At 32.8% G+C, this 16,369-nt stretch overlaps 1 protein-coding gene across 2 annotated transcripts in view; it reads right to left on the bottom strand.

Moving 5' to 3' along the window:
- Nucleotides 1–2,648: 2,648 nt before the first annotated feature.
- Nucleotides 2,649–16,369, bottom strand: part of LOC123632925 (CD2 associated protein) — a 125,215-nt gene continuing 111,494 nt past the window's right edge. For both annotated transcript variants that reach the window (XM_045543705.1, XM_045543704.1), the window contains exons 16-18: nucleotides 15,830–16,011; nucleotides 12,359–12,422; nucleotides 2,649–5,607 (exon numbers count right to left, since the gene is read on the bottom strand). In XM_045543705.1, coding sequence (XP_045399661.1) covers nucleotides 5,566–5,607; nucleotides 12,359–12,422; nucleotides 15,830–16,011 — 288 coding nt within the window. In that variant the 3' untranslated portion in view covers nucleotides 2,649–5,565. The remainder of the gene's footprint in view (nucleotides 5,608–12,358; nucleotides 12,423–15,829; nucleotides 16,012–16,369) is intronic.

The following is a 16,369-nucleotide window of genomic DNA, read 5'->3' as shown; positions in this document are numbered from 1 at the left end:
TCTTCGAATGGAACTAAATCTGCAAATTTTATTTTCGGACAAAGCCACCTGCACATGGGTTGGATTAGACAATCTAATGTCCCTTTAAATATAAATTCTAGAGTCTAAATTCTGGAGTCTACATTCCTTCTGTTTAAAATCTTCCACTATACTATTAGAAAGCCTAGAACAATATATCCAGCACATTTTCAACAAGAGTATGTGGGCCATGATGTCCTCCTGATCGCATCTTGTTTTATGTATTTATCAGGACTTTTCCAATTGTGATTTCAGAAACCCAACAAGCTTATGAGCAAGTTTAAGCTTGAGGAACCAAGCAATGAGTAGCTGAGGCTCAGAAAGACTGTGTGATCAGTTTCAAAGTCCTTCTGGATTCTGTTTCCATCTCTTTTTTTTTTTTTTTAGAAGTTACAAATTGCTTTTTATTAAGACACACACACATCCCTGCTTGTATGTCAAATAACTGAGAGACTGACTCAGACACCCGTTTTAAACTAGAATCTTAAACTCTCAGCTGACAGTCTCTTATTAAATTTACAATGTTTAAGGTTTTACTGAGATATTATGTTATAAATTTAAGCCTTAACAACTCTGCACTGTTCACTATGTATCAATTCCTTGTACTCCAGTCATTAGTCATAAAAATTAAATAATTATAGATAGTGGTTAATATAGTACCTGGTACACAACAGACATTTGATAAATCAATTGAATTTAAATTGTTACATAAGTGTGCTACTTAGTAAAATAAAATCTTGTGCTTTTATTTTTTATTTCAGCATATTATGGGGGTACAAAAGTTTAGGTTACGTATATTGCCCTTGCCCCACCCCAGTCAGAGCTTCAAGCGTGTCCATCCCCTAGACAGTGCATATCACACTCATTATGTATGTATATACCCATCCCTTCCCCCCCTTCTGCCCAACACCCAATTAATGTTATTCCTACATGTGCTCTTAGGTGATGATCAGTGACACCAATCTGACGGTGAGTACATGTGGTGCTTATTTTTCCATTCTTGGGATACTTCACTTAGTAGAATGGGTTCCAGCTCTATCCAGGAAAATACAAGAGGTGCTATATCACCATTGTTTCTTATAGCTGAGTAGTACTCCATGGTATACATATACCACATTTTATTAATTCACTCATGTACTGATGGGCACTTGGGTTGTTTCCACATCTTTGCAATTGTGAATTGTGCTGCTATACACATTTGGGTGCAGATGTCTTATGTAATAAAATGTCTTTTGTTCTTTTGGGTAGGTGCCCAATAATGGGATTGCTGGATCAAATGGTAGGTCTACTTGTATCTGTTTAAGGTATCTCCATATTGCTTTCCACAGAGGTTGCACTAGTTTGCAGTCCCACCAACAGTGGGAAAACTGGATAGCCACATGTAGAAGACTGAAACAGGACCCACACCTTTCACCTCTCACAAAAATCAAATCACGGTGGATAACAGACTTAAACCTAAGGTGTGAAACTATTAAAATTCTAGAAGAAAATGTGGAAAAAACTCTTATAGACATTGGCCTAGGCAAAGAATTTATGAAGACCCCAAAGGCAATTGCAGCAAAAGCAAAAATAAATAAATGAGACCTGATTAAATTAAAAAGCTTCTGCACAGCTAAAGAAACTGTCACGAAAGCAAACAGACAACCTACAGAATGGGAAAAAATTTTCACATGCTACACATCCGATAAAGGACTGATAACTAGAATCTATTTAGAAATCAGGAAAATCAGCAAGAAAATATCAAACCTATCAAAAAGTGGGCAAAGGACATGAATAGAAATTTTTCAAAAGAAGACAGAAGAATGGCCAGCAAACATATGAAAAAATGCTCAACATCTCTAATCATCAGGGAAATGCAAATCAAAACCACAATGAGATATCACTTAACCCCAGTGAGAATGGACTTTATCAAAAAGTTCCAAAACAATAAATGTTGGCGTGGATGCGGAGAGACTGTTTCCATCTCTTTATGCTCTATTAAATTTTGTTTTTTCAAATTGAGTTTTTCCAGATGACAGAAAAATATAACTCCGGAGAACTCCTATGGTGAAACTAGATCTTTTTGTTTCTAATTTTTAAAATCTTGGTCTCTGATTAACTCAATAACTCAATTTGAGCCATGTACTCTCTCTAGGGCCCATCACTGGCTGTCAGGAAGGTAGAATCTGTAAGATGGTAGCAACTCCCTTTGAACAAAGCAAATGTAAGGAGTATCTCCCCTAAAGAAAGGGGTGCTGTATTCAAAACTAGCGGGAAAGGAATGGCTCCTTTTTCTCAGTCTTTATCAATCTAATTTTCACTGCGTCGATCACTGTAAAATGCACTATAAAACAGCAGCTTATTTTTTAAAACCTACTCTATGCCAAGCACTCTACAAGGACTTTTGGACAAATCATTTCAAATTCTCCCCATAACCCTGTGAGGTAGGAATTATCTCATAGTTTCAGATGGAAGAAAATATATTCAGAAAGTTTCAGTAAAAGTCAACAGATCTAGAACTTTTAATGCTTTCAAGTTTACTATTTATTGTTTCTTTGACCTGGAAAATTTAAAGTAATATAATTTTCATCCTACTCTGCAAAACACATATCCTGAAGTTAACCAAAAATAACCAGTAAAGACTGACATAATTGGTAATACAATTCTTTATTATTTTTTCTTTTCGAGGAAGAAGCATGCTTTTTATACAGCACCTGTAAACATGTCAGTGAAGTATGCTACTTTGAAATTCCCAATTTTTTTTTTGGAATGTTAGATTACCACATCAACTGCATTACATAATAGTTACTGAAAGCAAGTCAGGCTAAAACAAGAGTAAATTTTATAGCTAAAAATATTCATAGCAGCAACTTTTAAAAGATGATTTTTATTAAATCAAGTCATTGCACTTGGTCATTTTATTGCTACAGCAAAACAAGGCCATTAAATTATAATACTTCTCATTTTTGATTTAAATGATTGTCTCATTCTGCTCATACATTTCAAGTTTAAGTGCACGCACAAAATTTTTATCAAAAAATCTAGAAAGCACTTGGATTTTTTTCTGTGATCACAATAAGGAACATAAAATAGAGAATCGTCTGTTACACAAGGCCTATTCTCTCTTTACATCTTCAGACTTAAATTCTGTAAAGAGGTAACAGCTTTATACAATAAAACGGAAGCTTAGTGGTCACACAAAAAATAACATTGAAATACAATTAGGAAATTAAGTAATATTGTGTGTTTCAAAGGATAGGAAATCTGAACTATAGATTCACTAATAATTTGGCAATGACAGATTCCACACTGTTCACCTTTAGTCTGTTATTTATACTCATATGTAGAAAAACATTACCCCTAAATAAAAGCTATTATTACATATCATTTTGTGATATGAACTTCAGGAGCAGAAGTTAATAAAAGTTCCTATATCAAGAGCAAATAGTAAATTGCTAGAATAAAGAAATTTTTCCCTTTAAGTTCATTTGGTTTTATTTTACTATTTTGTCAAGGGCAGAAAAATATACATGGTATTTCAATTACTTTTCTATTCTGACTGAGGAGTATACAAGCAAAAAACTTTAAATGTATTTCGGTATTCATGACCATCTTGATTTTATGTACTAGTGAGAAAATGACCAACAAAAACCTTAAGAACAGTCTGAATCTGCCGAAACCTTCTCCCATCCCATTATTAGGGTGGGGAGAAATCACTTAAATTGATTTTCCAGTGAGAAAGCTAGAGGATGATTTCTAGGATACAATGTTTTATTTTTACCTAAGGATTGCCATTAAAAGAACCAAGATTTAATGTATTTATTAACAAGGAGGAAAATCACTCATTTGACTAGTCATTTAAAAACAGAACAGGAAGGAACAATTCTGTTCAGTAGTGACCTCATTAGAAGAGCCCAAAGACTTTAAAGAGACATAATGTAAATTCTGAATACATAATTAGCATTCCCCAAAAGACCTAATATAAGTTATAAATTAAACATTTTGTAACTGTGTTTTGGCATTTCTATTATTTTCTACTTTAGATCTCTTTTATTTGAAACATGACAAAATTTCATTTACACAAGATTTCTGTATTATAAGATTAAAATATAAAGGGAAAATATTGGTTTGGTGGTTTAAAACAAAAAATGAAAACATGATAATTGGTACTCAAAATCTGACACTCATTTGCTATAATAAAGCTTAAAACCTGATTATTTTTGCAAATAAAATAATTTCAAATTTAAAAATTTCAAATAAGCCCACCTGTGTTTTTAGACATATTACCTATAAGTATCTAACATTTAAAAATGTTCAACTCGTTCAACTCTTCATAAGTGACTCTGAAGAAACGACTAATTCATCCATTCTGTGAAAATGTATTTTGAAATATGGTCAACTATATTTGGTTTTAAATAAGTTGCAATGTTAGATTTTATGACATACTAACACTCTTTATAAAGTTGGTACCTAAGTAATAGTTCAAAATATCTCCACGAGTAAGTTTGGTCTATTAGGTAAACTATGCATTATAAAACCTGAGCATTTATAAGATGATAACTTGTCAAAGTATCAAACCTCACACTGAAGTTCTGAAAAGTTTTGTTTTCCTAATTTTACCATTATTAAAAATTAGGAGGAGCATGAAGAACTAAATCATAAGATAATGAAATGAATAACATTTGAGACTATAAAATAAGCAGAAAAGTAAAGCAATAAGGCTGGTGCTTACATATTTCACATGTGCTGTAGTTTCTAGGGACAAGTTAAGGGTTAAATTAACATTAGATTCCTTAGACCTAATGAATTTAAAATAAAGCTCATATTTTCCCAAATATGTTTAACAATCCAATACACTTTAACTAAATTCCTTTTATGAGTACTCTAGTGCAAGCAATATAAAATATTCTAAAAGTTGAAGAAATTATTTTATTTTATTAGTAATTACTATATGCATGGATGAATAATCTGATTTATAGCTTGGAAACTCCTATTTCATCACCCCAAATATAAACAGCACTGCAGACAAATAGGCAAAACAGTGTAATCCTGGGTAAGAGGCTAAAACTAAAAATATATATACAGACACACATACACACAATTTATATCCCTTATGCATTATGGGAAAAGTAGTGACTATAGTAACTAAAAAGCTAATCTGTCCCTCTCAAATACTATATCTTACAGATTTTTAAAGATATCACCATATTTATAGTATAGATCTCTTTAAAAATAATACTACAAGTTTCAATATAAAAACTATTGTGAACTTTCTTTCCTTTTTATACATATTCAGTAGTATTTTTAAGCAAACAAATTTAAAAAAAGTGTTTGCAATCCCAGCACAGTAAGAAATAAGGCCTCTTTTTTTCATATTGGCAAAACAAAATATATATATGTATATAAAAATTCACCTTTACTCTACTTTTCTATAGATATTATGGTTCATATACTCATATTTCTTTATCACAACACCAGCATTCGTTTATTGTTAAGTAACAAGTCAGTTGAAGTTCATAGTGTTGCTGCTGAATCCCTGGCACATTAAGAACACTGGTCCACACCATCTCAAGAAGACAGGACAGCTTTTTTCAGCTTCTCTATTTCCATCTAAAATACAAAACATAAATTGAGAAAGAGATAAAATATCCTTACTTTAGTAAAGTTTCTTTATTTTATTCTATATAATTAAGATGTGTGATCACACTTTCAAGCCTCTAGGTTTTTATTTCCAGATCTAAAAATCCAATTTCCTGGTTATAACTGTAATAAATATTGTTGAATCAAGGTTCAACAGAAGAAAAACATCATAATGCGAGTTCCTAAATGGCAGTGATGACAAGGAAAAAGCAACTGAAATTCTTTCAGCCAGAACAATGTTAAGTAATGTGAGCATTTGAAAGTAGAACTGTAAGAAAATGAGTTCTATAAAGAACAAAAGAAACTTTGAAACTAAATTAAGAATTGTACATGAATCTGTAATTAAACAAAGGGAGCATTATAGAACAGTAAAAAGTATAAAGAAAAGACCCGTTTAGTCCCATGTTTTTCACTAATATCATATGCGATAGATATTGATAAATCACTTCACTTGGTTTCAACTTCCTCATCTGTAAATAGTATGAACTAAATTAAATTATTTTTAAAGCCCAGGAAAACATCTAAGATTCAGCCAATGTCTTGGAAATATTTCCACCTTTACACAGAGGGCATCCTTCACTTAACAGAAATTCACAACTTAAGGAACTTAAAGAAGGAAATTAAATTAGTTCATTAAATTTTCATGATAACTACAGAGTATTCAATTTTGACATACTACAAATGGCTAAGTTGAGGCTCAAAGACATTACGTACCATGCCAATGTTTCCACACTAGCAAGTGGCACAAGACTTTTATTGGTTAAGATTTAGGGTTCTAAAGCCCATAGTTTTTGTACTGATTCTGTTCCCGATTCTATAATATTTTGATCATCTTTGATCTTTCACCGCATCTGGAAATACCTAGGCCTTGCCATCTCCTGATGGTATCACCTCTCTCCTCAACAACACACATACACAATACATGCTTTGGCTAACTTCTGACAAGTAGTTCGTTATTAAATGATGAGGACTTTGCCACAGTCAAAAAGTATGATTTTGATATGCTCACACTCTCCTAAGGAATTCTTATCATCCAATAGCAGTTTATTAATTTCAGGATCTTTCCTGATATAATTCTTTTAATAATATGATTGTCAGCTAAATGTTTTAGCAGCACTGGACTGGGGCAAGCCTCCATCTTCAGCCTGGATTGAGAAAGATACTTTTAATTACCAGCCTAATGTGTTATTATCACCTTTATTCCAAAGATAACATTAACCAACTGTACCAACTTTAATGGGTGAGGATGCATAGAAAATAGTAAGAAAAACAAATTGGTAGAAGAGGGAAGGATTCAAAGTCAGTAATACTCCTTACAAACTGCTATTTGTGACATGAATTTAGTTATCAGGAAAATACTTACATTGCTAGAGTTTTTCTTCTAGCACTTATGTACATTGTTCATTTTTAATCCTTTTCATCACTTCCCAGTATAATTTAATAATATATAATGTTAACATTATTGTAGTTCCAAGTACTACCTTTAATCTCTGGAGAAACATCTTTCTTTTTTAAATACCTGATCCTAAAGCTTTAATGCCTTAAATGTGCTTTTGCAAATATAAGGGTAAAGCTCTGCCCGTTAGGAAAAAAATTTATAATATAAGTTAGTAGGAGGCTAAGTAATAGCTGACATTGCTAGAAAAATAAAATCAAATAAATTCTTCAAAAAAGAAACAATTCATTTGACTCATTATGATTTTATAACAAATTAAGTCACATATACAAATTTAACACCATTAGTTCCTCTTGTCTAATCTTATTTTCATATATAAATATGAATATGTATGTATAAAACATAAGAAAAAAGTCAAGAAATATTTAAAAGTTTCTCAATTTCTACCACGTTACATACTGGGAATTTAAGATACATTTTTTTACATGTATCCTTTAACATTCATTAGTTTGGCAATAATTAATTAGATCTCTAATATGTGCATAGCACTGTGCCAGGAATTATGGGCAAGATAAAACAGATATGGATCCCACCTCAAATAATCTTATAGTCTAAAAGAGAAGCAAAATAAGTACATAACAGTAATAAGATAGAAATTATTACTTATACATCTCTTGCAAAAATAGAGAACATGTGAATTTGGAAAAAGACTACATTACTTTTAATCAGAGGTAGACTAGTACCAACTTAATGAAGGTGATCATTTGAGTGGGGCCCTGAGAATCTGTACAATTTGGGCATTAGAAGATGAGGGAAAAGGACAATCCAAGAAAACACAATAAGAGTAAAAATTCAGATGCATCAACTATAAGGCAGAATGGGGGATCAGCAAGTGAGTAAAGAAAGCTAACCTAGGACCAGCGTGTAAAAACATGTCATATATCAAGTTGAGACATTTGAACTTTATTCAGCAAGTAATAGAAAGCTCTTCAAAGTATCTGGGTAAGGTAAGATTAATCCGAGATAGCAATGAGAGAAATTCAAGCAAGCTAAACAGAAGACAACGAGCATCAGAACAAGACAGAAATAGTGGGAATAAAGAGATAAAGGGTAGGAGGTAAAGCTAATATGACTAAAAGTGAATATAATTAGAAGAGAACAGAAGTACCATGTCTGCGTGACTGTAAGTGCAAAAGAAACCATCAACACATACAGAAAATTAAAAAAAAAAATAGGAAAGGGAGACAACAAATTTAACTGGGGACATGCTAAGTCTAAGTTCATGACAGAACATCCATGGGGTCTAATAGCAAGAAACGTGAGATAGAAGCTGGGAAAGGGAGAATTGGATTTAGAGGGGAGATGCCCTAGAGCTAATCATTAGATTAATGGGTGTAGATGAATTGTTAATAAAAAGTGAATGCACAGAGAGAAGGGCCAAGGATAGTAGTAAGGTAACGTTCACATTTAGGTTGCAAGAAAGAAGAGACAGAGAAGTTAGAGAAGGAGAATATAGTATCTATCACCTAAATCAAGAAAAACCTCTGACAAAGTAGCAATAGTAAAAATGTGATATGCCACAGAAAGTGAAGAAGAGACACTGATTTTGGCTAAAATGCAAGGGATTAAGGACTGAACTGAAGGCAAAAAATCAGAGATTGAAAATACAGACTCTTTTTGAGGGGGTGGAGGTTATTTTTGTATTGCAACAAATGAACCCCAAATGAAAAGAGAAAGCAACTACATCAAGAGGGCGGTTGGACTTAAAGGAGGGCTTTTCTTTCCCAATAAGGGGAAAAATTTCCATGCAAAGAAGCAAAGGTGCCAATAAAGAGGATGTCAGAAGTAAGAGTAAAAATGGAGTTGGTAACTTACAACGTACATTACACGATACAAACAATAATCCTTACATGTTGTTTTATGTATCTAGTGAGGTAACATAAAGTGCTAAGCCTACTGATACATAGTTTAGAACTAAAAAGTCATGACTACAAGACAGACTAGGAACTCTAATTTTCTAACTGCAAGTCCTATCTTTTCTCTTGTTCTGTGATGCTAACAAAAAAAAAAAAAAGAATAACTAATGAAGCAAGGTAAAAAGTCGGGGCGGGGCAGGGGGAGTACAAAATACCTAAATAGACAATAGGAAGGGCCTCTGAAAAAAGGCAGGACACAACTTTCTCTGAGATATGCAAAAAGAAGAATATAATGAAGACAAAAATGAGTGAAGAGAAAACGAAATTTAAGTAAAATGAAGGAAATAAGTGAAATGGCCAGTCATTAGCAGAGAATGAAGACAAAAGTAAACTCTAAGTAAGAAATGAAAGTCAGTGATCGACAGCCTTCTATCCCTGCCATCAGCACTGTCCCTGAGGAAAAAGGAAAAAAAAAGAAGGAAAAAAAATTCAACTGCAGAGAGAAAAGAGAACTATGGGCATACCTTGCTTTATTGCACTTCACTTTAATGTGCTTGATAATATTGCATTTTGTACCTTTTAAAGGTTTGTGGCAACCCTGCATCAAGCAAGTCTACCCATGCCATTTTTCTAACAGCATATGCTTACTTCATGTCACAGTGTCACATTTTAGTAATTCAAAACATTTTTATTATTCTTATATCAGCTATAGTAATCTGTGATCAGTGATCTCTGATGTTACTATCAAAATTGTTCTGGGATGCAACAAACTGCACCCATACAGTGAATTTAGTCGATAAATGCATGTGTTCTCACTGCTCCACTGACTGGCCTTGGTCTCTCTCTCTCTCTCTCCTTGGGCCTCTCTAATCCCTGAGACACAATAATATTAAAATTAAGTCAACTAATAACCTAGCAATGGCTGCTAAGTGTCCAAGTAAAGGAAGAATCACAAGTCTCTCACTTTAAATCAAAAGCTAGAAATGATTAAGCTTAGTGAGGACAGCAATGTTGAAAGCCAAGATAGGCTAAAAGCTAGACCTCCCTCTTGTGCCAAAAAGTCAGCCAACCTGTGAATGCAGAGAAAAAAGTTCATGAAGCAAATTAAAAGTGCTATACCAGTGAACACAAAAATGATTAAGAAAGCCTTATTGCTGAAATGGAGAAAGTTTTAGTGGTCTGGATAGAATTCTGATCAAATCAGCCACAACACTGTCTTAAGCCAAAACCTAATCTAGAGCAAGGCTGTAACTCCCTTCAATTCTATGATGGCTGAGAGAAGTGAGGAAGCTGCAAAAGAAGAAAAGTTTGAAGATAGCAGAGATTGGCTCATGAGGTTTAAGGAAAGACGTCGTCCTCATAATATAAAAGAACAAGGTGAAGTAGCAAACACTGATGCAGAAGCTGTAGCAAGTTATCCAAAAGATGTAGCTAATAGCCGGGCATGGTTGGTGCATGTCTGTAGTCCCAGCGACTCAGGGGGCTGAGGCAGAAGGATTGCCTGAGCCCAGGAGTTTGAGGTTGCTGTGAGCTAGGCTGATGCCACGGCACTCTAGCCAGGACAAAAGAGCGAGACTCTGTCTCAACAAAAAAAAAAAAAAAAAAAAAAAGAAAAGAAAGAAAACAAAAAACAAAAGATGTAGCTAAGATAATTGATGAAGATGGCTACACTAAAACAACATATTTTCAATGTGGACGAAACAGTTTTCTACTGGAGGAACATGCCATCTAGAACTTTCGTAACTAGAGAGAAGTCCATGCCTGGCTTGGAAAGGACAGGCTAATTCTCTTGTTAGAAGCTAATGCAGCTAGTGAAGTGCAAGAAAATGCCCATTTACCATTCTGTAAATCCTAGGGCCCCTAAGAATTATGCTAAATCTACTCTGCTTGTTCTCCAGAAATGACATAACAAAGCCTAGGTAACAGCACATCTGTACACAGCATCATGTACTGAATATATTAAGCTCACTGTTGAGATTTACTGCTCAGAAAAAAAAATTCCTGTCAAAATATTACTATTAATTGACAGTGCATCTGGTCACCCAACAGCTCTGATGGAGGAGACGTACAAACAGATGTTATTTTCATGCCTGCTATCACAACATCCATTGTGCAGCCCATAGATTAAGGAGTTATTTTGACTTTCGAAACTTACTATTTAAGAATTACATTGTGTGAGGCTATAGTTGTCAGAGATAGTGATTCCTCTGACAGATCTGGGCAAAGTAAATTGAAATCTTCCTGAAAAGGATGCATCATTCTAGATACCATTAAGAACATTCGTGATTCGTGAGAGGAGGTCAAAATAGCAACATTAACAGGAGTTTGGAAGAAGTTGATTCCAACCGTCATGGATGACTTTGAGGGGTTCTAGACTTCAGTGGAGGAAGTAACTGCAGATGTGGAGGAAATAGCAAGAAAACTAAAATTAGAAGTGGAGCCTGAAGATATGACTGAATTGCTGCAATGTCATGATCAAACTTGAACGGATGATAAGTTGCTTCTTATGGATTAGCAAAGAAAGTGGATTCTTTGGGACAGAATCTACATCCTGGTAAAGATATTGTGGACGTTACTTGAAATGACAAGAAAGGATTCTGAGTATTCCATAAACTTAGCTGACAAAGCAATAGGAGGATTCGAGAGGACTGACTCCAATTTTGAAAGAAGTTCCACTGTGGGTAAAATGCTATCAAATAGCATCACATGCTACATAGAAATCTGTTAGTCAATCAATGTGACAAGCTTCACTGTTTTCTTATTTTAAGAAATTGCCATAGCCACCCCATCCGTCAGCAACCACCACCCTGTTCAGCCAGCACCCATCAACACTAAGGCAGGACCCTCCACCAGCAAAAAGATTATGACTTGCTAAAGGCTCAGATGATTGTTAGCATTTTTTCGCAATAATATTAAGTTAAGGTATGTACATTGTCTTTTATTAAGACATAATGCTACTGGCACATTTAATAGACTACTTTATAGTGTAAACATAACTTTTATATCACTGAGAAACCAACAAATTCTTTTGACTTGTTTATTGTGATCTTTGCTTTACTGAAGCAGTGGTCTGAAACTGAACCTGCAAAATTTCTGAAGTAACCTTATATAGCTCAAGGAAGAACTAGAGTCTCTTAGGAGGCAAGAATCATATTTGTTTTACCCATGAGTGTATCCCTTGTGATTCAAATACTGCCTAAGAAAGTTAGTGCTCAAAAAATATTTACTTCATAAATGAATGGAATGTGACAGGGAGTTAACAAGAGATTAATTAAATGGCTACCAACCAGAAAGGAGTATCCAACTGAAGCAGGACAGCATAATTTGTACTGGAACCAACCACCCAGTCAGGTTGCAAAATACATGTCCAGTTCTGACTAAAATCTCAACAATGGAAAAACTGAATTACCTCTAGATTACTTCTCATTGCCTTCTCTTCTTCCAAATCTTTTCGCAGTTTCTCCAGTTCTTTCCTGAAAATAAAGTATTTATTATTGTTAACTCTTTCAATTAAACAATCTATTTGACTAATGTTAACAAGATCTCCGTTGTCTAACGTCCTACCACATGGAGAAAACTTTCTAAGAGTAATAGCAATGCTGATTGAGAAAAAAATCAAATTCTCTAGTTTGAATGGTTCAATATAACAGTTAAAAAACAAAGTAAAACCGTGGTAAGCCTATCTAAGACAAAAAAATTAAGTGAACTGAGAACAGCTCATGAAAAAATAAAGAAATAATACCTGGCTTTTAAAGGCAATTTTATACACTCAGCTATCATACATGTTCCAAGCTGGACATCCAGAGTAAAATGAGTATTAACACATGTCACAATACAAGGAAAATTATAGTTTATTTGATAAGATAAACTGTACTTTAAATTTTTTTTCTATTTTTTAAAATTAAATCTTAAATTAAAATCCAAAAGCTAAACAAATTAAAAACTCCAGCCAATAATCCCTCTACCTCATGTTTTCATTTTCTTGTGTTCCCTTCTTTCTATACAGTTGTTCGTCCCTCTATAGGTAAAAGTATGTATTTTATATTGTGTCTCTTCATTAATTATTTTAAAATTTTCCTTGCTGCTAAAATTTTCATATTTATGATAACTGCTGTTTGGTATTCAAATATCCAGGGTTTTTATTTGCTTTATTAGTTTTTCTGGGGACAGTATAGGGATTTTTCCAGGGAACAGGGATTTTACTTAACACCATGAATATGTTAGCATATCATATTTATATATCAAAATGTATGGACATTTTCAGTCTTTTAATATATAGTAGAAAAATTTTGTTCGAGAATACTGTAGAAATAACAGCTTGAGAAAGTAAAAAAAAATCTCATAAAAGAAAGAATATATAAAGAAGAAATTTTAAAATTATTTATACAGTTAATATTTCAAAACTAATTTCTTCTCTGGCTTTAACAAGAAAATCATTTCTCCATATTGGAAATAAATTCTTTACTGTTTCCTACTGATTATAAATTTCAAAATAATAATATTTAACTCAAATTTACTTAGGGTTTATTATAGAATGTGATATAAAAATACATCTTAGTTAACTGAATATTTCCATAAAGTATCCCAAATTTAAATAATGCTTCCTCTTCTTAGCTAATATTTTGTATTTATTATACCATTAAATTTATATCTAAATTAGATTTATTTCTAGAATATTTGTCCCATTCTGTTTATCTATATCTGTAATAGTGTTATATTATTATTCTATTTGCTTTTTGATCTGATCATTTAGTGCCACTCTTACATTTTTATTGTTCTTTTAAAAAATATGTTTACAAATGTACAATTTTTATATAACATCCTGTTTTTTTACAAGAATATGATCAAACTATACATCTTATTCTGCAACTTTTCTACTGAAGGCATAAATTACTAATGTATTTCTGTCAATCTTTCTATGTCAATCTCCCTCAATTTTTTAATTACCTGTTCTATGTATTTTAGGTTTTAATATTGAATGCATATGGACTATTTATGTATTTACAAGCTATAGGCTATAAAGATACAATGGTAAAGCAAAAGCCTAAGAACTCCAAGTCAGCTTAAGAAATAAAATACTACCAGTACTTCTGTTACCCCAAGCGACCCTCATCTTCCTCCTCTCTTTCACAGGAAAGTTCCATGGTATTTATTATTCATTTGCTCTTCTTTCTAATTTTACCACATATACAAATATATCTTAAAACAATATATTTTCTGGTTTGGTACACTTTTCAACTTTATATAAATGGAATAAGACTATATGTATGCTTCTGACCTGCTCCCTCCCCCTAGTTTTTAGATAAATTCATGTTCATGCACGTAGCCACAATTATTTTCACTACTGTATGCTGAATAGTATTTCTATAATTAACATACCAGTATATATTCGTTCATTGTCCTCATGTTCTTTTTTAGATCAAAAAAAAATTGTCACCCAAGTTCATTTTTCCAGAGGAACTCATATTAAAAATACCCTGCGGAGAGGCTTCTAAAATATCTGATATATGTTTTAAAATATATATAAATCAGAAATATTTTATTCACACTTTAGCTAATTTAAAGGCACCTACAGGCAATGTATATATGTAAAATAGCACACTTGGTATGAAAAATGTAAAACAATAAAATAAACAAATCAGGAGCATTCTCTAGCTGGTACATGGTGATGCTCAATAAATATTTACTGAATGAATGAACTTACAGCCTATATTAATAATATGTATACTGAAGAATCTGTGAAAAAATGTTCAAAACAGATAAACTGAAGGATTCAATACCTATCATGTATCAAATAACAAATGATATACATTATATGTAACATATAAACATATATATATATATATATATATATATATTTAAGTAGTCATTCAAGAGACACTTTTTGTTTCCAACTAAGAGATACTGGTTCCAACTAAGAGATACTGCAACAGTGTTCTGCAAACTCCAAATACCTCATACTAACCTCAATATTGTTTTAAATAAAAATCCTAGGCCAGTTTAGAATTGAGGGAGTAATGGTAAAATCAGGCTCAGAGACAACATGGCCTCTGGCCATGATTTTTATGCCACGTTCCAAGAAATCCTTGTAGAGTGGAAGTTGGAAACAGTGGGTGAGCATCCTCACCCTCAGTTCAGTTACATTAGCTGCTCTTTGATCTGTTTTACCTACTTTTGCAGAATCATGCTTAAAATGTCAACAAGTTTTAAAATTCAAATACTAATGGTTATAGAAAAGATCTCTAAACCAACAGATGATATGAGTTTGAGTTCTAGATCTGTCATTTAAGAACTGTGTGATCTTAGGTAAATACCTTTACCTCTCTGACCTTTCATTTTTTCATTTAAAAAAAGAGAGGGATCACCTGTAGTGGCTGATCTTTTACATTTATTTTAGCTCTAAAAAGTCCCTAGTTTTTACACCCTACCGAAAACTTCCAGAGTTAAGAGAAAGGCTGTAGAGATCACCTATCTCAATCCATTCATTTTATACATGTCTAACTCAACCCTAGCAACAACAGTGATCAAAGTCCTCTAAGAAGTAAGCTAACTATACATACACAGATATGGAGATCCAAAATACAATATGGCTATCCTCATATTTTCAAAACTAATTAACCTGTGTCTAACCAGAAAACTTCTAGCCTAAAATCATTCCCATATGTACCTTTTCCATAACTGAGCTACTAGAACAACTTTTCCAATTCAAGCTTTTTGCTAAAAGGAGGAAAGGGGATGTTAATGAAAATTTCTTTGAAAACATACTTGTTCGTAGCAGAGATTTGGCAGATTAGATCTTTACTTGATAGAGTTTGAAAGAATTCTTTATATCAATACATATGTTAAGTAGCATTCATAGAAGAAAACAAGAGCTACTTACCCATGATCTTTTTTCAGTGCTTCTACGATACACAGCAATTCAATAATCTGGGCTCTAAGTTCATCCAGGGAATTTTTTTTCCCATCATCTGTTTCTACTTTAGCTTTGATTTCTAATGGAGTTAGGAAAGTAGATGTATTTGCTTTAGAAGCACTTGAAGGTGTTGAAAGGTACACAGATGGCTGAAAACAATAAAAAATGTTTTTCTGATTTTAGTTGTATTTATATTTAAGATTATACTTTAAAAGCAAGAAGATAAACAAAGTAATACTTCAAGATAAATGGTAAATATGGAAATTCAAAAAGCAGTTTGATGTTCATAACTGGCAAAACCACCAGACAACCAAAGAATAAATTTGCAATCACTAGCAGTTTTTGTGGGAAATGACAATGGCTTTATTAAAAGAAGAAAAATCCATCATTGGATATATTTTATGGATGGTTTGCCCAGTGCAGCATCTAGAAGCAAGAATATACCAGCATCATTAAGATGTTTCAATCTTTCATATTAAATATTTATTGTTTAAAATATCCAAAGAG

The sequence above is a fragment of the Lemur catta genome, chromosome 2 (assembly GCF_020740605.2).
Source record: "Lemur catta isolate mLemCat1 chromosome 2, mLemCat1.pri, whole genome shotgun sequence".
Lineage (NCBI taxonomy): Eukaryota > Metazoa > Chordata > Mammalia > Primates > Lemuridae > Lemur > Lemur catta.
Note: the sequence above shows the minus strand (reverse complement) of the source record. Positions and strands in the feature narration are given on the sequence as shown.